The sequence below is a fragment of the Megalops cyprinoides genome, chromosome 16 (assembly GCF_013368585.1).
Source record: "Megalops cyprinoides isolate fMegCyp1 chromosome 16, fMegCyp1.pri, whole genome shotgun sequence".
NCBI classification, from domain to species: domain Eukaryota; kingdom Metazoa; phylum Chordata; class Actinopteri; order Elopiformes; family Megalopidae; genus Megalops; species Megalops cyprinoides.
Window position 1 is genome coordinate 33664052 of NC_050598.1, and position 21122 is coordinate 33685173.

Here is a 21122-nt window from a genome sequence, read left to right on the forward strand (position 1 = left end):
TCTCCCTCCCTCCTGCTGTTTCTGACACAAAACACACATACACACACGCGCACACACGCGCGCACACACACGCGCACACACGCGCACACACGCGCGCACACACGCGCGCACACACACGCGCACACACACGCGCACACACGCACGCGCACACACGCACGCACACACATACACACACGCGCACACACACGCGCACACACACGCGCGCACACACGCGCGCACACACGCGCGCACACACGCGCGCACACACGCGCGCACACACACACACACACACACACACACACACACACACACACACACACACACACACGCACACACACACACACGCACGCACATACACACGCACATACACACGCACGCACACACACACACATACAGATGCACGCACACACATACACACGCACGTGCACACACACACACACACATACACACACGCGCACACACACACATACACACACGCACGTGCACACACACACGCACGCACACACACACACACGCACACACACACACACGCACACACACACACACACACACGCACGCACATACACACACACGCGCACACACATGCACACACACACACACGCACACGCACCCAGACACACACACACACTCACGCACACACACATAAAGAGTAAAGAATTGCTGACTCGTGTGGTGAGTTTCTGCCTGATGCAGGGCTGGTTATGGATATTCCCCCTCTGTCTCAATGCCACAGCCCCTCCTCCTCAGCTATCTCACAGTGAAGCCGGATATCCTCTGCCTGTCTAACATGGCTGCATCAGTGGGCTGTGAGTCTCTGACTCCGTATGTGGCCATCAGCCAGCATCCTCCCTCTTTTTGTGTTCCAGCTGTCCGTGCTGATTGGGGGAGCTTCATTTCATAGCGCTTGAATAGTATCCCCACTGCTGGTCCCTCACGTTCCCGTGTCAGCACATGGCATGGAGTGAGGCTCCTCTGCACTATATTGCGCTTGTTGCCGCTGTGAGGACTGGTGTGAGCTCGCCTCTGTCCTCCGGCGCTTTTTCTGTGAGCAAATGCAGCATGCTCACAGGCATACACTCCCAGCAGGTGCTGTGCACATCTGCGCAGAACTGCCTGTGCAAGAAGCAGGTGCCCCTGAACACAGCCACTGTGCTCAGTCAGGAGCACAGGGTGGGACAGACTGCAGACAGAATCAATACAACAGGATAGAGATCAAAAGCAAAAATAAAATCACAGTATTGACCACACTGACACTCTTAGCAACAACCTGCCCACCACCGGGGGGGGGGGGGGGGGTGCGGGTGCTGCTAGTGGAGTGGCAGAGTCAGAGCAGAATCAGCGCTTGCATATGGGCACAGAGATTTGAGTCCATGCAGCGGAGAGTTCCAGAAACACACAGTTTCATCTGCACTGATCTCTGGCCAGCTGAGCTCTGCACACACAGGCCTTCAGCCAAGGCCTGGGCATCTCCTCTCACACACACACAAGAGCTCTGAATATAATAATCTCATTCATCCTCATATTTTGACTGAAATATGCATGAACTGTGATAATGACCACAAGCTGCTCTTGTGTGACTCTTATACAGGTCAGCAGGCATTACACTGTGACTAACCAAACAGACACCTTCTAAATGACTGTATTCATACCCACATTATCCTGAAAACACACCCCTAACTAAAAACCAGACCCCTAAACGAAAAACACAGGCTGTGGCTGAAAGCCAGGCCCTCCTGCGTCAGACTCATATGCACAGCATGTGGCTGGGATGGGATGGCAGCAGAGGAAACCTGGAAGCAGGGTAACCATGGAGCTGCACCAGAGTAACCATGGAGCTGCACCAGAGTAACCATGGAGCTGCACCGGGGTAACCATGGAGCTGCACCAGAGTAACCATGGAGCTGCACCAGAGTAACCATGGAGCTGCACCAGAGTAACCATGGAGCTGCACCGGGGTAACCATGGAGCTGCACCGGGGTAACCATGGAGCTGTGTCACGACCCTGTCTAGGGTCAGGAGTGTGAACAAAAGAGGTGAGGCGGCACTGCCGTCTGCCGGCAAAAGGAAAACGGCGAGACAAGGCTCGGTATATTCTAAAGTATTTATTATGGAAAGAAAAAGCAACCAAGGCTCGCAAAACTACTAAGTAGGCTACACAACCAATGCTGGTCATAAACAGGTCAAACAACAGCAAGGCAAGCCTCGCATCTCAGGCCGTCAACTCAAACTCTCATCCGCCCACGGGATGTCCTGCAACATACGGGAAACACAACAGAACAAGACAAAGCATGCTGGGACCTAACAAGCTGCACCAGGGTAACCATGGAGCTGCATGCCTGTAGTGATGCACTCCATCACCTGCTCCTGACAGAAATCAGAGTTACACACACACAGACACACACAGACACACACTCACTCACTCACACACAGGCACACACAGACACACACTCACTCACACAGACAGACAGACAGACACACACACACACAAACACACTCACTCACACACAGGCACACACAGACACACACTCACTCACACAGACAGACAGACAGACAGACAGACAGACACACACACACACAAACACACACACTCACACACATACACACACAGAGGTCAGTGAAATTCTGCCATGTGAGAAAAGTGTTTGTGGTCACTAATGACAAATATTAATGTAAGATCTTCATCTGATGATTTCAAACAGCACATTACCATGCATGCAATATTTGACAAAGCCATTGATAAGCCATATCATATCACTATGCTTTATATTTTCAACGGTTTTGCGTTTCAGAACACAAGACTGATGTATCGGAAACCTCCTATTAACCACTCGCCACAGCTGAAATAGTGGGAATAGTAACAGTAGTAGCAGTAATTGTAGTGATAATAGTTGTAGTAGTAGCAATATGAGTGGTAATAGGAAGAAAGTACAGTATTAATCAGTGATTATAGCAGAATACTTACTAAAGCCCGGCTAAAAGGGAAGGCAATCATGACCAATTATTCCAGTTCCAATTTTAAAACTGTTCATTACGTGTAAATCCACCTCTAATTCCCGACATATCTATTCTGTGTAATATTCCATAGTCAACAATTTACAGCAGGAAACAGGTCTGCTATAAATACAGATTTTTTTACGATTTGAAATCGTTCCCTGGCTGTTATTTGAGCAACGAAAGGTGCCATATCTTCGACTTTGGTGTAGTCAGGTTTAGAGGAAGCAGTCGGGCAGCGGCGGGGATTGCGGGGTCAGTGAGAGGCCGTAGGATGAGGGTTCAGCACCACGGCGGCGGACAGCGCCCACTTCCTGCCTCACCGTAATCACAGCGTCTAAAGACTATCGCCCTTTCATTACCGTTTATTAGGATACATGGCGCGCCCTCCCGATTGTCACTTGGTAAAACAATGCATGTGAATGAATAAAGTGTTTTTTTTTTCAATTTGATCAAATGTATCATATGCTGGGCTACCTTTAGCTTAGCCTTTTAGAACAAATTCCATTCTTACATCTTTTATCTTTGGACTGAATCAACATCAGCGGTTGCAAAATATACATCCTCAGTCAGAGTAGCCTACTAGTCTTCTGGATTTAGCTTGACTAACATGGCTAGCTAGGTGGCTAACCTGACGGCGAGCTACGTGCTTAACCGGCATAACATGTAGCAAGCCAGCAAGCTGGCCACTCCACTAACATTGTTAATTTTAGTTGTATCAAGGAGGAGGTAGCAACAACAATCTCTGAAAGATGGCCTTTGTTTGAACTGTTCTGACCGAAACAGGAAGCTCATTCCATCACGCAGTGGCTAATAAGGGCAGTGGGCGTGACCGGGTTGCGATGTCATGAGAGGAGGGAACAGCCCAAGCGCTGATCTGGCCGGCTGTGGAGGGCCAGCCGTTAGGGAAGCCTTTCTCCTCACCGCTCGGGGGGCTAAGACCAGCGATCTGAAGCGACCTGTCGCCGTTAGCCAGTGAAGGGAGATCAGGAAGGGTGACAAACGGCAGAATTTGGGAACAAAACTGTAAGGACTAGCACGGACACATGAATGAGGAACCCAATAATATAACGTGAAGCAAAGCTTTTTATAGAGAAAAAGAGCCCACAGCTGCAGCTGAAAACAGTACGTTTTCTATGCTTTAAACGCGTTTGATATGTACTCTACTGTACGCATGATATCGAAATGACAGCAACTTACCTTCTCGCTGTTGGGGAGCGTGTGGTTCCGTTTAAAAGTGTCCCCTCCATTAATACTGATCAGTTCCGCATCCGCAGGCGGAAACGGCGCGGGGAAAACCACAACGTCACTCTTCAGTGTGTCTGAGCTAAAACACACGTCATACTGCTGAGTAGATTTAGCGTAAGACCAGCTCCCGTCAGGGTGTGTGGTGATCACTGGGGCGCTGTGTATACTCAAACCGCCGTCTGTCCTGTGGCATTTTACAGCTACTAAACTAATCAGGCTCAGTAAAAATACAACTGACACCGAAATAATGCCGATCAGCAAATACAGGTTCAAATCGGAGAAACTCTCCTCCTTCACCGGCAGCTGTCGGAACGACGTCTGGATTTCACCGGTACTTTCAACAACCACAACATCAATAGACACAGTCGCCGACAGCGAAGGTTCTCCGTGGTCAGAAACCACAATAACCAACGGGTGCGTCTTCAAGTCATTGTCACTCATCCGCCTCTTAGTCCTGATTTCCCCGCTGCTGCTTCCGATTCGGAAGAGACTGCTTCCCTTGGGTTCCGCCATGTGATAAGAAAGCAGCGCGTTGTAGCCAGAGTCTGCGTCTACAGCCCTGATCTTGGCCACAAAGTAGCCCGCTTCAGCAGAATACGGAATGTTCTCAGTATTAACCGAGCCCTGGTCAGAATAGGGAGGGAGAACCCCAGGACTGTTGTCATTCTCATCCAGGATGAAAACGTTCACAGTCGCGTTGCTGCTCAGTGGAGGGACACCAGAGTCTGTGGCCTGAACCTGAAACTGCAGCGTTTTTACTTCCTCGTAGTTGAAAGACTGCAGGCTGTAGATTTCTCCACTCACAGAGTTCACGTTGACGGCTGATGACGGGGGCGCGCCTTTGCCAGAACTCCCCAGTAAAGAATAAGTCACTTTGGCGTTGTCGTCTAAATCCGGATCAAAGGCAGATACGGTGTGAATCACAGAGCCCACCTGGCCGTTTTCTTTCACATACACATTAATCACGGGCTCTGCAAAGCGCGGCGCGTTGTCGTTCACATCAGAAACGTGTACAGTAATAACGCTGGTGCTGGAGAGAGGCGGAGTCCCTTCATCTGTAGCTGTGATGGTGACGTTGTACTGAGAAGCGCTCTCTCTGTCCAGCGGCCGGTCAACCACTAAAGAGTAATAGTTCTTATAGGAGGACTGCAGTTTGAAAGGAACAGCACCAGATATATGACAATGCGTATTTCCATTCTTGCCCGCATCCTGATCTAGCAGGGTTATGAGCGCGACTACTGTGTCTTTGCTGGCATCTTCTCTGACTGTGTTCAGCAGCGACGTGACTGATATTTCCGGAGCGTTATCATTCACATCAACCACTTCAACTAAGATTTTACAGTGGGTCGCGCGGGGGGGAGTGCCTTTATCCTTCGCCTGCGCGTGAATTTCATATGCACTGTTTTCTTCGTAATCAACGTTGCCGTTAACTGTAATATCGCCAGTGACAGGATTTATATGGAACATGCTAACGCCACTATCATCGTGCTCCTGGTTTATGAATTCGTAAACTATTTCACTATTTACCCCCTCGTCCACATCGGTCGCGTTCAGAGAGAGTATTGACGTTCCTGGCGCAACATTCTCAAGTAAGCGCACTTTATAAAGAGGTTTGCTGAATGACGGACTGTTGTCATTCACATCTATGACGTTAACAATAATCTGCAAAATCCCGGATCTGGGAGGTTTTCCTCCGTCAACAGCAGTCAGCAGGAGCTGAATCACAGGCTGTTTCTCTCGGTCTAAAGCTTTCTGCAGCACTAACTCAGCAGATACACTCTGCTCTCCACCGCTCTGTACATCCAGGGAGAAGTGCTCATTCGGACTCAGCTTGTAGCTCTTTACCGAATTACTGCCCACATCGGGGTCATACGCCCTAGGTAATGGGAATCGTTCTCCTACAAACGCCGATTCTGATATATTAAAACGTTTGTCTTTCACACGGAAGGCGGGAGAATTGTCATTTATATCTAATATATTTACGTCGATGCGGAACAAACTGAGGGGACGATCAGCAATGGCTTCGATATTTACCGAGCACTGCAGGTTATTCGGACACAGTTCCTCTCTGTCGATTCTTTCATTAACAAACAGAACCCCAGTCTTTAAGTTTACCTCAAAATATTTCTTTCTCGATCCAGAAAGAATTTGCAACCTGCGAGATTCCAGATCCTGTGTGTCTAAGTTCAGATCCTTGGCGACATTACCGACGACTGTCCCCTTGTTCGCCTCCTCGGTGATGGAAAACGCGATTTGTCCGGAAACCGCATCCAGGACACAAAGCAGAAGCAGAAAGCGCGCGCTGGAAAACGGCAGCGGATCCGCCATGTTCTGCCTGCATACACTCGCGTAAGCCCACGCGTTAAGAAAACCTCCCGCAGAGAAACACGGCACGGCTGGAAGAGCTCACTCCGGCGACAGGCTGCGTACAGGACAAACAAAGCATCTGATGTCTGCCTTCATCTCAGAGAGGAGGAGGAGCCGAGTGAAAGCACACGCTTAGTTAAACCACAGAGACACCTCGTGGACATTTCAGTTAAGATTATTCAGGTATGTGATGTGATGTGTAATATTCCTGGATTGATCCTTATCACCCCCCAGGCCAGAAAGGAGATGTCTGTATCTATAAACCTACACTACACGTAAAGTGACAACTGCAGAAATTTACGCGAGCTCACGAGCAGCAAAACACAAATCAGATCTGAATAAATGGAAAACCTTCCTGAACCCGCTGTCGATTCGCCAGAGTTCAAGTACGGACATGAATCCGCATCTAAGGTGTCATTCAGTGACTCCAACTCGAGAAGTGAATATCGAATCGTCCTTTCCCTCACCTTAAAATCATTACACTGAAAGAAGCAAACAGCGATGCCAAACATTTACTCAGGACGTAAACTCGCACCGATAAACGACTATCTATATTTGCAAATAATGAAATAATATGAGTATGTGAGCGAATGTTGAAATGGAAGAATTAAATGCGAACGTACAGTGCTGTTTCCTAATATGGCAGCCAACGTTTCTCTTTTCAAACAGAGAAAGAGTCCAGGACGTGAGCAAACGCAATGCTGTGAACATCTGTTCAGGAAAATGTTACGTGAAATTTGACATGGAGATGGAGAATTAGTATTCCCCAGCGAAACCAAAATCACGACTATGTGCACAGCGAGCAACGAACAATACAACATGAAATAAAGCACAAAAGCAAAATAACAAAAACTAAAGTCAGGAAACATGTTCCACCTAAACCCATACTGAAAATGATTAACGATTCCTAAAATTCGCCATCACTCAAATTCCCTTAAAATTGAGAGAAGTGATATTACCGAAAAACTGTAAATGCGGTGTTCAAAACAGCCCGACTCTGAAAGTTTTTATATGAAATCTTACCTTCTCGCTGTTGGGGAGCGTGTGGTTCCGTTTAAAAGTGTCCCCTCCATTAATACTGATCAGTTCCGCATCCGCAGGCGGAAACGGCGCGGGGAAAACCACAACGTCACTCTTCAGTGTGTCTGAGCTAAAACACACGTCATACTGCTGAGTAGATTTAGCGTAAGACCAGCTCCCGTCAGGGTGTGTGGTGATCACTGGGGCGCTGTGTATACTCAAACCGCCGTCTGTCCTGTGGCATTTTACAGCTACTAAACTAATCAGGCTCAGTAAAAATACAACTGACACTGAAATAATGCCGATCAGCAAATACAGGTTCAAATCGGAGAAACTCTCCTCCTTCACCGGCAGCTGTCGGAACGATGTCTGGATTTCACCGGTACTTTCAACAACCACAACATCAATAGACACAGTCGCCGACAGCGAAGGTTCTCCGTGGTCAGAAACCACAATAACCAACGGGTGCGTCTTCAAGTCATTGTCACTCATCCGCCTCTTAGTCCTGATTTCCCCGCTGCTGCTGCCGATTCGGAAGAGACTGCTTCCCTTGGGTTCCGCCATGTGATAAGAAAGCAGCGCGTTGTAGCCAGAGTCTGCGTCTACAGCCCTGATCTTGGCCACAAAGTAGCCCGCTTCAGCAGAATACGGAATGTTCTCAGCATTAACCGAGCCCTGGTCAGAATAGGGAGGGAGAACCCCAGGACTGTTGTCATTCTCATCCAGGATGAAAACGTTCACAGTCGCGTTGCTGCTCAGTGGAGGGACACCAGAGTCTGTGGCCTGAACCTGAAACTGCAGCGTTTTTACTTCCTCGTAGTTAAAAGACTGCAGGCTGTAGATTTCTCCACTCACAGAGTTCACGTTGACGGCTGATGACGGGGGCGCGCCTTTGCCAGAACTCCCCAGTAAAGAATAAGTCACTTTGGCGTTGTCGTTTAAATCCGGGTCAAAGGCAGATACGGTGTGAATCACAGAGCCCACCTGGCCGTTTTCTTTCACATACACATTAATCACGGGCTCTGCAAAGCGCGGCGCGTTGTCGTTCACATCAGAAACGTGTACAGTAATAACGCTGGTGCTGGAGAGAGGCGGAGTCCCTTCATCTGTAGCTGTGATGGTGACGTTGTACTGAGAGGCGCGCTCTCTGTCCAGCGGCCCGTCAACCACTAAAGAGTAATAGTTCTTATAGGAGGACTGCAGTTTGAAAGGAGCAAAACCAGCGAGATTACATTTCACAAGTCCATTTTTACCGCCGTCTTTATCTGCTACTGTTATAAAAGCCACCACTGTACCAGTTTGAGCGTCTTCCTTAACGGGGCTCGTTAGCGACGTTACAGAGATCTCTGGCGCATTGTCGTTCACATCAACAACTTCGACTAACACTTTGCAGTGAGTACTGCGTGGAGAATGCCCTCGGTCGGTCGCCTGCGCGCGGATTTCATATGCTGCGCTTTCTTCGTAATCTAAACTCCCTGTTAGAGTGATTTCTCCAGTTTTCGGATTAAGGGAAAAGATCTCAGAAGGATCCAGACTCCCTCGTTTAACCAGAGAATATGAAATCTCGCCGTTCACTCCTTCGTCTAAATCTGTGGCATTGAGGGTGAGTATTGTTGTTCCAAAAGGAACATTCTCAGACACACGAACTTTATACAAAGGGCTGCTGAATATGGGGGCATTGTCGTTCACATCTATGACATTAATGGTGACGCGCAAAGTCCCGGATCTGGGAGGTTTTCCCCCATCAACAGCAGTCAGCAGGAGCTGAATCACAGGCTGTTTCTCTCGGTCTAAAGCTTTCTGCAGCACCAACTCAGCAGATACACTCTGCTCTCCACCGCTCTGTACATCCAGGGAGAAGTGCTCATTCGGACTCAGCTTGTAGCTCTTAACTGAGTTAATGCCCACATCGGGGTCATTTGCTATAGGAAGAGGAAATCTCTCCCCTGAAAACGCATATTCGGTGACATTTAAAACGTGCGACTTTTCGAAGAATGACGGTTCATTATCATTTATATCTAAAATATCAATTTCAATACGGTGCCGTTGCATTGGGTGATTCAATATGGCCTCTATGTTTAAAGAGCACTTTGCCAGATTGGGACACAGCGCCTCTCTGTCTATTCTGTCATTAACATACAGAATTCCTGTTTTCAGATTTACCTCGAAATATCTCTTATTAGAGCCGGTTACAATCCGAAGCCCACGCGTCTCCAGGTCTTGCACGTTCAGATTTAGATCCTTGGCGATATTTCCCACAAACGTTCCTTTGTCCACCTCCTCCGATACGGAATAAACAGTCTGTGCGGAAGACCATCTTAAAAGATAAAACAGGGCGATAAACTGTATCCACACAAGTCCTGTCTGTTCCCAAAAAGCCATTATAGCGCTCACCCTGACTGTTTACTGCGGCAAGGTCCAAGTAAAGGCAACGCTCACAATGCAGTGAAAGCATCCATTTTAATCCAGACAGCGTATATCACAGTGTGGTGTGTCACACCACCATTCTGCCCGTCTCTTCAATAAGGCGTAATGGGGAGTATCAGTGCGCCTCTCTCCTTTTCTAAAAGGAGGAGTCTAAGAATGAAAATGCCCGTGTTCTTTTCCGTGGTCTACAGCGACACCGCGCGTTGGTTGTTAATCGAAAAGGAGTTCGTCGCATTAATCCTGTAAATTTGCGGTTACGCACAGTGGCAGCCATCGTTGGTTTTTCGCAAAGTACGCGCGGACACAGTACATGCCGACCGTTATTCTGTTGCAATTGAAGCCAAATTTCACATATTAGCCTAAAACGTAAAACCGCGTCCAACAAATAAAAATATATATAAAGAGAGATGGTGCAGAGTAACGCGCAATTGGAAAAAAAAAAGCATAAACGTTCAACGATGGGCATATACATTTCTGTTGACACTGAGATACAGTACATTAGTAGATAACAGTGATTCCTCATAGTATCATTGCACTAACACTGTCATAAGAGAAAGTTAAGGAAATACGGACACAACAGGCATCCAGAAATGATTAATATTCATACTTGAATTTACTCACTGCTTGATTTTGCACCCAGTGAAATTTCCCTCCGTATGAAACTTTCCAAGAACCTGAGTCATGCAAACAGTCTTAAACATCGAGCGAAATGATGTGAAAAGATTCGCATTTTAACGACAGTTTGGTCGGGGTTCCTCTCGAGAGAGACAAGACGTTTTTTTTTTGTAAAATACAGAATGTAATGTGGTGGGACTGATTTGTACTCAGTGATGACTACAGTTACGTGATTTCGTGCCATTATCTTAGCAACCAAAAGACACAATGAAATTGAATCTAGGGACTTCCCTTCACCCAACGTCCCATTTGGATGAAAATAGTTACGTGTCTCAATCCTGTCCCATAGCGGTATTGTAGTATTGGTACGCTGTTTACTGGAGAAAATGCATCCGAACATCGATCCCACGATCCCCGGGCTCAGAGTCTAGAAGGTTGACTATTAGAGTCCCATGTCCAAAACAGGTTCCTGGGACGCTCTGCGCTGAAGGTTTCTTTCAAGCCACTCTTAAACATAGGTTCAAGTGCACAGGGAACTGAATCCTTTCACTGTGCGTAATGCCCCTTTAAGAATATACACTACAATTTAACATCCAAACGAACGAATACAATCCCAAATGTCAGGAGAGAAGAAACTAAAACAAGGCGCGAATGATCATTTTGCAATCAACAAATGAAACCTGAAGTTTTCCATGCCAAAAACTACGTAAACATTACCTGAATTTAAAGACAATGCATATTAACGAATGATTTTGGAAAAAGGCTAATTGAAGAGAAAGTGAATTTTATTATTTTCATTACTTAAACATTACGTTAAACTACCTTAAAATGCAAACTGGAGAGAAAAAAAGAATTGTATCACTATGAACTTTAAAATATAACCCTAAATGTAAAAGAAGAAACGTACATGGTCAAGCTGTTTTTAATTACCAATTAGCATTAACGCATTCTTACCTTCTCGCTGTTGGGAAGCGTGTGGTTCCGTTTAAAAGTGTCCCCTCCATTAATACTGATCAGTTCCGCATCCGCAGGCGGAAACGGAGCGGGGAAAACCACAACGTCACTCTTCAGTGTGTCCGAGCTAAAACACACGTCATACTGCTGAGTAGATTTAGCGTAAGACCAGCTCCCGTCAGGGTGTGTGGTGATCACTGGGGCGCTGTGTATACTCAAACCGCCGTCTGTCCTGTGGCATTTTACAGCTACTAAACTAATCAGGCTCAGTAAAAATACAACTGACACCGAAATAATGCCGATCAGCAAATACAGGTTCAAATCGGAGAAACTCTCCTCCTTCACCGGCAGCTGTCGGAACGACGTCTGGATTTCACCGGTACTTTCAACAACCACAACATCAATAGACACAGTCGCCGACAGCGAAGGTTCTCCGTGGTCAGAAACCACAATAACCAACGGGTGCGTCTTCAAGTCATTGTCACTCATCCGCCTCTTAGTCCTGATTTCCCCGCTGCTGCTTCCGATTCGGAAGAGACTGCTTCCCTTGGGTTCCGCCATGTGATAAGAAAGCAGCGCGTTGTAGCCAGAGTCTGCGTCTACAGCCCTGATCTTGGCCACAAAGTAGCCCGCTTCAGCAGAATACGGAATGTTCTCAGTATTCACGGAGCCCTGGTCAGAATAGGGAGGGAGAACCCCAGGACTGTTGTCATTCTCATCCAGGATGAAAACGTTCACAGTCGCGTTGCTGCTCAGTGGAGGGACACCAGAGTCTGTGGCCTGAACCTGAAACTGCAGCGTTTTTACTTCCTCGTAGTTAAAAGACTGCAGGCTGTAGATTTCTCCACTCACAGAGTTCACGTTGACGGCTGATGACGGGGGCGCGCCTTTGCCAGAACTCCCCAGTAAAGAATAAGTCACTTTGGCGTTGTCGTTTAAATCCGGATCAAAGGCAGATACGGTGTGAATCACAGAGCCCACCTGGCCGTTTTCTTTCACATACACATTAATCACGGGCTCTGCAAAGCGCGGCGCGTTGTCGTTCACATCAGAAACGTGTACAGTAATAACGCTGGTGCTGGAGAGAGGCGGAGTCCCTTCATCTGTAGCTGTGATGGTGACGTTGTACTGAGAAGCGCTCTCTCTGTCCAGCGGCCCGTCAACCACTAAAGAGTAATAGTTCTTATAGGAGGACTGCAGTTTGAATGGGGTTGTGTCGCCGGTATAACAACTCACAACTCCGTTTTTACCTCCGTCTCTGTCCGACACCGTAATTAAAGCTACAGCTGTTCCGACTTTCGCGTCTTCTCTGACTGTGTTCATTAGTGATGTTACGGATATATCGGGAGGATTGTCATTCTCATCAACCACTTCAATCAATAGTTTGCAATGAGTACTCCGAGGAGGGAGGCCTTTATCCCGAGCCTGGACGCGCAATTCAAAAGCAGCGTTTTCTTCATAGTCAAGATCCGCTTTCGTAGTAATCTCACCAGTGTCCTTATTGATGGAGAAAATATCCAGCACTTTCACATTTCCGTGCTCTAGAATGGAGTACAGAACCTCACTGTTTACACCTTCATCTAAATCCGCCGCTGTGAGTCTAACTATCATTGTTCCACGAGGCACATTCTCGGAAACCCTCACTTTATAGAGCTGACTAGAAAACATCGGATTGTTATCATTAATGTCCAGCACATTAACTACGATCTGCAAAGTCCCGGATCTGGGAGGTTTTCCTCCGTCAACAGCAGTCAGCAGGAGCTGAATCACAGGCTGTTTCTCTCGGTCTAAAGCTTTCTGCAGCACCAACTCAGCAGATACACTCTGCTCTCCACCGCTCTGTACATCCAGGGAGAAGTGCTCATTCGGACTCAGCTTGTAGCTCTTTACCGAATTACTGCCCACATCGGGGTCATACGCTAAAGGAAGAGGAAATCTATCGCCTGGAAAAGCAGATTCTGTAATATTTAATATATGGGATTTTACCGCAAAGGATGGAGCATTATCATTTATGTCTAATATGTTCACCTCTACGCGATATAGTTTTAAAGGACTGTGAGCAATAGCCTCTAAATTTACAGAACATTTTATGGCACTAAGACACAGCTCCTCCCTGTCGATTCGATCATTCACAAATAATACGCCGTTTTTAGAGTTAACATCAAAGTACCTCTTGTTGGATCCGGACCCAATCTGCAACATCCGAGATTCCAGTTCCTGAATACTGAGATTCATATCCTTCGTAATGTTTCCCACAACGGCGCCCTTGTTCACCTCCTCTGAGACAGAATAGACAATCTGTCCAAAAGCTGAATCCCAGACATAAAGGAAAAACACAAACTGTTTCCAAAACGGCAGTCTCTGGCTGAAACGCCCCATCGCTATTCGACAGTTTACAGATACATCAAGATGAAGGCAACATAGAAATAGAATGAAATAACTGTATCCTTTGTAATCAAATCATGGCGTGCGTCTGAAAGACCCTCGGTCCTTCCAGTCTTAGTACGCCTCAGCCTGACAAAGCCCTCTACGGACTACGCAAGCATCGCTGAAGGCGGAGCCCCGGAAACGCACCAGGGCCCCTCACTCTCATGGTCTACAGCGACGCCCCGTGTTTTCCGCGCAGACTGCTCAGGGAAAAGACGGAGGCTGGAATACCCGTTGCCACTCACGGTTTCGGCGACAAATACGACAAATGCATGTAATGTACTTTGAGTAATATATGTTGCAATATTTACAATGCAAACGAACGAACACCATTCCCATACCGAAAATTCCATTAACAAAATGCAGATAATACACAGTCACACTTAACAAGACACAGCTAATGCCTTCCATGCGAAAAGATATCTGCAAAATCAAGTTACGAATTTAGTGGCATTGGGTTAAAACAAATTAATATAAAAAGGGTATAAGTTTTATTATTCAAGTCTACACTTAAACACAGGAAACGTAAAGCGAAAATTATTAATACTTCGACCTGATAACGCCATATTCTTACCTTCTCGCTGTTGGGGAGAGTGTGGTTCCGTTTAAAAGAGTCCCCTCCATTAATACTGATCAGTTCCGCATCCGCAGGCGGAAACGGAGCGGGGAAAACCACAACGTCACTCTTCAGTGTGTCCGAGCTAAAACACACGTCATACTGCTGAGTAGATTTAGCGTAAGACCAGCTCCCGTCAGGGTGTGTGGTGATCACTGGGGCGCTGTGTATACTCAAACCGCCGTCTGTCCTGTGGCATTTTACAGCTACTAAACTAATCAGGCTCAGTAAAAATACAACTGACACCGAAATAATGCCGATCAGCAAATACAGGTTCAAATCGGAGAAACTCTCCTCCTTCACCGGCAGCTGTCGGAACGATGTCTGGATTTCACCGGTACTTTCAACAACCACAACATCAATAGACACAGTCGCCGACAGCGAAGGTTCTCCGTGGTCAGAAACCACAATAACCAACGGGTGCGTCTTCAAGTCATTGTCACTCATCCGCCTCTTAGTCCTGATTTCCCCGCTGCTGCTTCCGATTCGGAAGAGACTGCTTCCCTTGGGTTCCGCCATGTGATAAGAAAGCAGCGCGTTGTAGCCAGAGTCTGCGTCTACAGCCCTGATCTTGGCCACAAAGTAGCCCGCTTCAGCAGAATACGGAATGTTCTCAGTATTAACCGAGCCCTGGTCAGAATAGGGAGGGAGAACCCCAGGACTGTTGTCATTCTCATCCAGGATGAAAACGTTCACAGTCGCGTTGCTGCTCAGTGGAGGGACACCAGAGTCTGTGGCCTGAACCTGAAACTGCAGCGTTTTTACTTCCTCGTAGTTAAAAGACTGCAGGCTGTAGATTTCTCCACTCACAGAGTTCACGTTGACGGCTGATGACGGGGGCGCGCCTTTGCCAGAACTCCCCAGTAAAGAATAAGTCACTTTGGCGTTGTCGTTTAAATCCGGGTCAAAGGCAGATACGGTGTGAATCACAGAGCCCACCTGGCCGTTTTCTTTCACATACACATTAATCACGGGCTCTGCAAAGCGCGGCGCGTTGTCGTTCACATCAGAAACGTGTACAGTAATAACGCTGGTGCTGGAGAGAGGCGGAGTCCCTTCATCTGTAGCTGTGATGGTGACGTTGTACTGAGAGGCGCGCTCTCTGTCCAGCGGCCCGTCAACCACTAAAGAGTAATAGTTCTTATAGGAGGACTGCAGTTTGAAAGGAGCAAAACCAGCGAGATTACATTTCACAAGTCCATTTTTACCGCCGTCTTTATCTGCTACTGTTATAAAAGCCACCACTGTACCAGTTTGAGCGTCTTCCTTAACGGGGCTCGTTAGCGACGTTACAGAGATCTCTGGCGCATTGTCGTTCACATCAACAACTTCGACTAACACTTTGCAGTGAGTACTGCGTGGAGAATGCCCTCGGTCGGTCGCCTGCGCGCGGATTTCATATGCTGCGCTTTCTTCGTAATCTAAACTCCCTGTTAGAGTGATTTCTCCAGTTTTCGGATTAAGGGAAAAGATCTCAGAAGGATCCAGACTCCCTCGTTTAACCAGAGAATATGAAATCTCGCCGTTCACTCCTTCGTCTAAATCTGTGGCATTGAGGGTGAGTATTGTTGTTCCAAAAGGAACATTCTCAGACACACGAACTTTATACAAAGGGCTGCTGAATATGGGGGCATTGTCGTTCACATCTATGACATTAATGGTGACGCGCAAAGTCCCGGATCTGGGAGGTTTTCCCCCATCAACAGCAGTCAGCAGGAGCTGAATCACAGGCTGTTTCTCTCGGTCTAAAGCTTTCTGCAGCACCAACTCAGCAGATACACTCTGCTCTCCACCGCTCTGTACATCCAGGGAGAAGTGCTCATTCGGACTCAGCTTGTAGCTCTTAACTGAGTTAATGCCCACATCGGGGTCATTTGCTATAGGAAGAGGAAATCTCTCCCCTGAAAACGCATATTCGGTGACATTTAAAACGTGCGACTTTTCGAAGAATGACGGTTCATTATCATTTATATCTAAAATATCAATTTCAATACGGTGCCGTTGCATTGGGTGATTCAATATGGCCTCTATGTTTAAAGAGCACTTTGCCAGATTGGGACACAGCGCCTCTCTGTCTATTCTGTCATTAACATACAGAATTCCTGTTTTCAGATTTACCTCGAAATATCTCTTATTAGAGCCGGTTACAATCCGAAGCCCACGCGTCTCCAGGTCTTGCACGTTCAGATTTAGATCCTTGGCGATATTTCCCACAAACGTTCCTTTGTCCACCTCCTCCGATACGGAATAAACAGTCTGTGCGGAAGACCATCTTAAAAGATAAAACAGGGCGATAAACTGTATCCACACAAGTCCTGTCTGTTCCCAAAAAGCCATTATAGCGCTCACCCTGACTGTTTACTGCGGCAAGGTCCAAGTAAAGGCAACGCTCACAATGCAGTGAAAGCATCCATTTTAATCCAGACAGCGTATATCACAGTGTGGTGTGTCACACCACCATTCTGCCCGTCTCTTCAATAAGGCGTAATGGGGAGTATCAGTGCGCCTCTCTCCTTTTCTAAAAGGAGGAGTCTAAGAATGAAAATGCCCGTGTTCTTTTCCGTGGTCTACAGCGACACCGCGCGTTGGTTGTTAATCGAAAAGGAGTTCGTCGCATTAATCCTGTAAATTTGCGGTTACGCACAGTGGCAGCCATCGTTGGTTTTTCGCAAAGTACGCGCGGACACAGTACATGCCGACCGTTATTCTGTTGCAATTGAAGCCAAATTTCACATATTAGCCTAAAACGTAAAACCGCGTCCAACAAATAAAAATATATATAAAGAGAGATGGTGCAGAGTAACGCGCAATTGGAAAAAAAAAAGCATAAACGTTCAACGATGGGCATATACATTTCTGTTGACACTGAGATACAGTACATTAGTAGATAACAGTGATTCCTCATAGTATCATTGCACTAACACTGTCATAAGAGAAAGTTAAGGAAATACGGACACAACAGGCATCCAGAAATGATTAATATTCATACTTGAATTTACTCACTGCTTGATTTTGCACCCAGTGAAATTTCCCTCCGTATGAAACTTTCCAAGAACCTGAGTCATGCAAACAGTCTTAAACATCGAGCGAAATGATGTGAAAAGATTCGCATTTTAACGACAGTTTGGTCGGGGTTCCTCTCGAGAGAGACAAGACGTTTTTTTTTTGTAAAATACAGAATGTAATGTGGTGGGACTGATTTGTACTCAGTGATGACTACAGTTACGTGATTTCGTGCCATTATCTTAGCAACCAAAAGACACAATGAAATTGAATCTAGGGACTTCCCTTCACCCAACGTCCCATTTGGATGAAAATAGTTACGTGTCTCAATCCTGTCCCATAGCGGTATTGTAGTATTGGTACGCTGTTTACTGGAGAAAATGCATCCGAACATCGATCCCACGATCCCCGGGCTCAGAGTCTAGAAGGTTGACTATTAGAGTCCCATGTCCAAAACAGGTTCCTGGGACGCTCTGCGCTGAAGGTTTCTTTCAAGCCACTCTTAAACATAGGTTCAAGTGCACAGGGAACTGAATCCTTTCACTGTGCGTAATGCCCCTTTAAGAATATACACTACAATTTAACATCCAAACGAACGAATACAATCCCAAATGTCAGGAGAGAAGAAACTAAAACAAGGCGCGAATGATCATTTTGCAATCAACAAATGAAACCTGAAGTTTTCCATGCCAAAAACTACGTAAACATTACCTGAATTTAAAGACAATGCATATTAACGAATGATTTTGGAAAAAGGCTAATTGAAGAGAAAGTGAATTTTATTATTTTCATTACTTAAACATTACGTTAAACTACCTTAAAATGCAAACTGGAGAGAAAAAAAGAATTGTATCACTATGAACTTTAAAATATAACCCTAAATGTAAAAGAAGAAACGTACATGGTCAAGCTGTTTTTAATTACCAATTAGCATTAACGCATTCTTACCTTCTCGCTGTTGGGAAGCGTGTGGTTCCGTTTAAAAGTGTCCCCTCCATTAATACTGATCAGTTCCGCATCCGCAGGCGGAAACGGAGCGGGGAAAACCACAACGTCACTCTTCAGTGTGTCCGAGCTAAAACACACGTCATACTGCTGAGTAGATTTAGCGTAAGACCAGCTCCCGTCAGGGTGTGTGGTGATCACTGGGGCGCTGTGTATACTCAAACCGCCGTCTGTCCTGTGGCATTTTACAGCTACTAAACTAATCAGGCTCAGTAAAAATACAACTGACACCGAAATAATGCCGATCAGCAAATACAGGTTCAAATCGGAGAAACTCTCCTCCTTCACCGGCAGCTGTCGGAACGACGTCTGGATTTCACCGGTACTTTCAACAACCACAACATCAATAGACACAGTCGCCGACAGCGAAGGTTCTCCGTGGTCAGAAACCACAATAACCAACGGGTGCGTCTTCAAGTCATTGTCACTCATCCGCCTCTTAGTCCTGATTTCCCCGCTGCTGCTTCCGATTCGGAAGAGACTGCTTCCCTTGGGTTCCGCCATGTGATAAGAAAGCAGCGCGTTGTAGCCAGAGTCTGCGTCTACAGCCCTGATCTTGGCCACAAAGTAGCCCGCTTCAGCAGAATACGGAATGTTCTCAGTATTCACGGAGCCCTGGTCAGAATAGGGAGGGAGAACCCCAGGACTGTTGTCATTCTCATCCAGGATGAAAACGTTCACAGTCGCGTTGCTGCTCAGTGGAGGGACACCAGAGTCTGTGGCCTGAACCTGAAACTGCAGCGTTTTTACTTCCTCGTAGTTAAAAGACTGCAGGCTGTAGATTTCTCCACTCACAGAGTTCACGTTGACGGCTGATGACGGGGGCGCGCCTTTGCCAGAACTCCCCAGTAAAGAATAAGTCACTTTGGCGTTGTCGTTTAAATCCGGATCAAAGGCAGATACGGTGTGAATCACAGAGCCCACCTGGCCGTTTTCTTTCACATACACATTAATCACGGGCTCTGCAAAGCGCGGCGCGTTGTCGTTCACATCAGAAACGTGTACAGTAATAACGCTGGTGCTGGAGAGAGGCGGAGTCCCTTCATCTGTAGCTGTGATGGTGACGTTGTACTGAGAAGCGCTCTCTCTGTCCAGCGGCCCGTCAACCACTAAAGAGTAATAGTTCTTATAGGAGGACTGCAGTTTGAATGGGGTTGTGTCGCCGGTATAACAACTCACAACTCCGTTTTTACCTCCGTCTCTGTCCGACACCGTAATTAAAGCTACAGCTGTTCCGACTTTCGCGTCTTCTCTGACTGTGTTCATTAGTGATGTTACGGATATATCGGGAGGATTGTCATTCTCATCAACCACTTCAATCAATAGTTTGCAATGAGTACTCCGAGGAGGGAGGCCTTTATCCCGAGCCTGGACGCGCAATTCAAAAGCAGCGTTTTCTTCATAGTCAAGATCCGCTTTCGTAGTAATCTCACCAGTGTCCTTATTGATGGAGAAAATATCCAGCACTTTCACATTTCCGTGCTCTAGAATGGAGTACAGAACCTCACTGTTTACACCTTCATCTAAATCCGCCGCTGTGAGTCTAACTATCATTGTTCCACGAGGCACATTCTCGGAAACCCTCACTTTATAGAGCTGACTAGAAAACATCGGATTGTTATCATTAATGTCCAGCACATTAACTACGATCTGCAAAGTCCCGGATCTGGGAGGTTTTCCTCCGTCAACAGCAGTCAGCAGGAGCTGAATCACAGGCTGTTTCTCTCGGTCTAAAGCTTTCTGCAGCACCAACTCAGCAGATACACTCTGCTCTCCACCGCTCTGTACATCCAGGGAGAAGTGCTCATTCGGACTCAGCTTGTAGCTCTTTACCGAATTACTGCCCACATCGGGGTCATACGCTAAAGGAAGAGGAAATCTATCGCCTGGAAAAGCAGATTCTGTAATATTTAATATATGGGATTTTACCGCAAAGGATGGAGCATTATCATTTATGTCTAATATGTTCACCTCTACGCGATATAGTTTTAAAGGACTGTGAGCAATAGCCTCTAAATTTACAGAACATTTTATGGCACTAAGACACAGCTCCTCCCTGTCGATTCGATCATTCACAAATAATACGCCGTTTTTAGAGTTAACATCAAAGTACCTCTTGTTGGATCCGGACCCAATCTGCAACATCCGAGATTCCAGTTCCTGAATACTGAGATTCATATCCTTCGTAATGTTTCCCACAACGGCGCCCTTGTTCACCTCCTCTGAGACAGAATAGACAATCTGTCCAAAAGCTGAATCCCAGACATAAAGGAAAAACACAAACTGTTTCCAAAACGGCAGTCTCTGGCTGAAACGCCCCATCGCTATTCGACAGTTTACAGATACATCAAGATGAAGGCAACATAGAAATAGAATGAAATAACTGTATCCTTTGTAATCAAATCATGGCGTGCGTCTGAAAGACCCTCGGTCCTTCCAGTCTTAGTACGCCTCAGCCTGACAAAGCCCT

The 21122-nt window shown here is 46.7% G+C and overlaps 3 protein-coding genes across 9 annotated transcripts in view; all 3 read right to left on the reverse strand.

Moving 5' to 3' along the window:
- Positions 1–21122, reverse strand: part of LOC118790783 (protocadherin alpha-C2-like) — a 58010-nt gene that overhangs the window by 30163 nt on the left and 6725 nt on the right. For 2 of the 7 annotated variants that reach the window (XM_036547835.1, XM_036547839.1), the window contains exon 1: positions 11602–14077. The exons of 2 other annotated variants lie outside the window; for them this stretch is intronic. In XM_036547835.1, the coding sequence (XP_036403728.1) occupies positions 11602–13980 (2379 nt within the window). In that variant the 5' untranslated portion in view covers positions 13981–14077. Of the gene's footprint in view, positions 1–4170; positions 6724–11601; positions 14078–14602; positions 17368–21122 lie in introns of those variants that run through there. 3 more of the 7 variants (XM_036547837.1, XM_036547840.1, XM_036547836.1) reach the window with 2 other exon arrangements.
- On the reverse strand, positions 6855–10373 carry LOC118791097 (protocadherin alpha-8-like). The gene is made up of 2 exons (XM_036548359.1): positions 7609–10373; positions 6855–6872 (listed from the first exon to the last, which is right to left on the reverse strand). The coding sequence occupies exons 1-2, from the start codon at positions 9985–9987 to the stop codon at positions 6855–6857; spliced, it is 2397 nt and encodes a 798-aa protein (XP_036404252.1). The 5' UTR covers positions 9988–10373.
- Positions 18581–21071, reverse strand: LOC118791099 (protocadherin alpha-8-like). Its single transcript, XM_036548362.1, has one exon. It carries the CDS (start codon positions 20972–20974, stop codon positions 18581–18583), a length of 2394 nt encoding a protein of 797 aa, XP_036404255.1. The 5' UTR covers positions 20975–21071.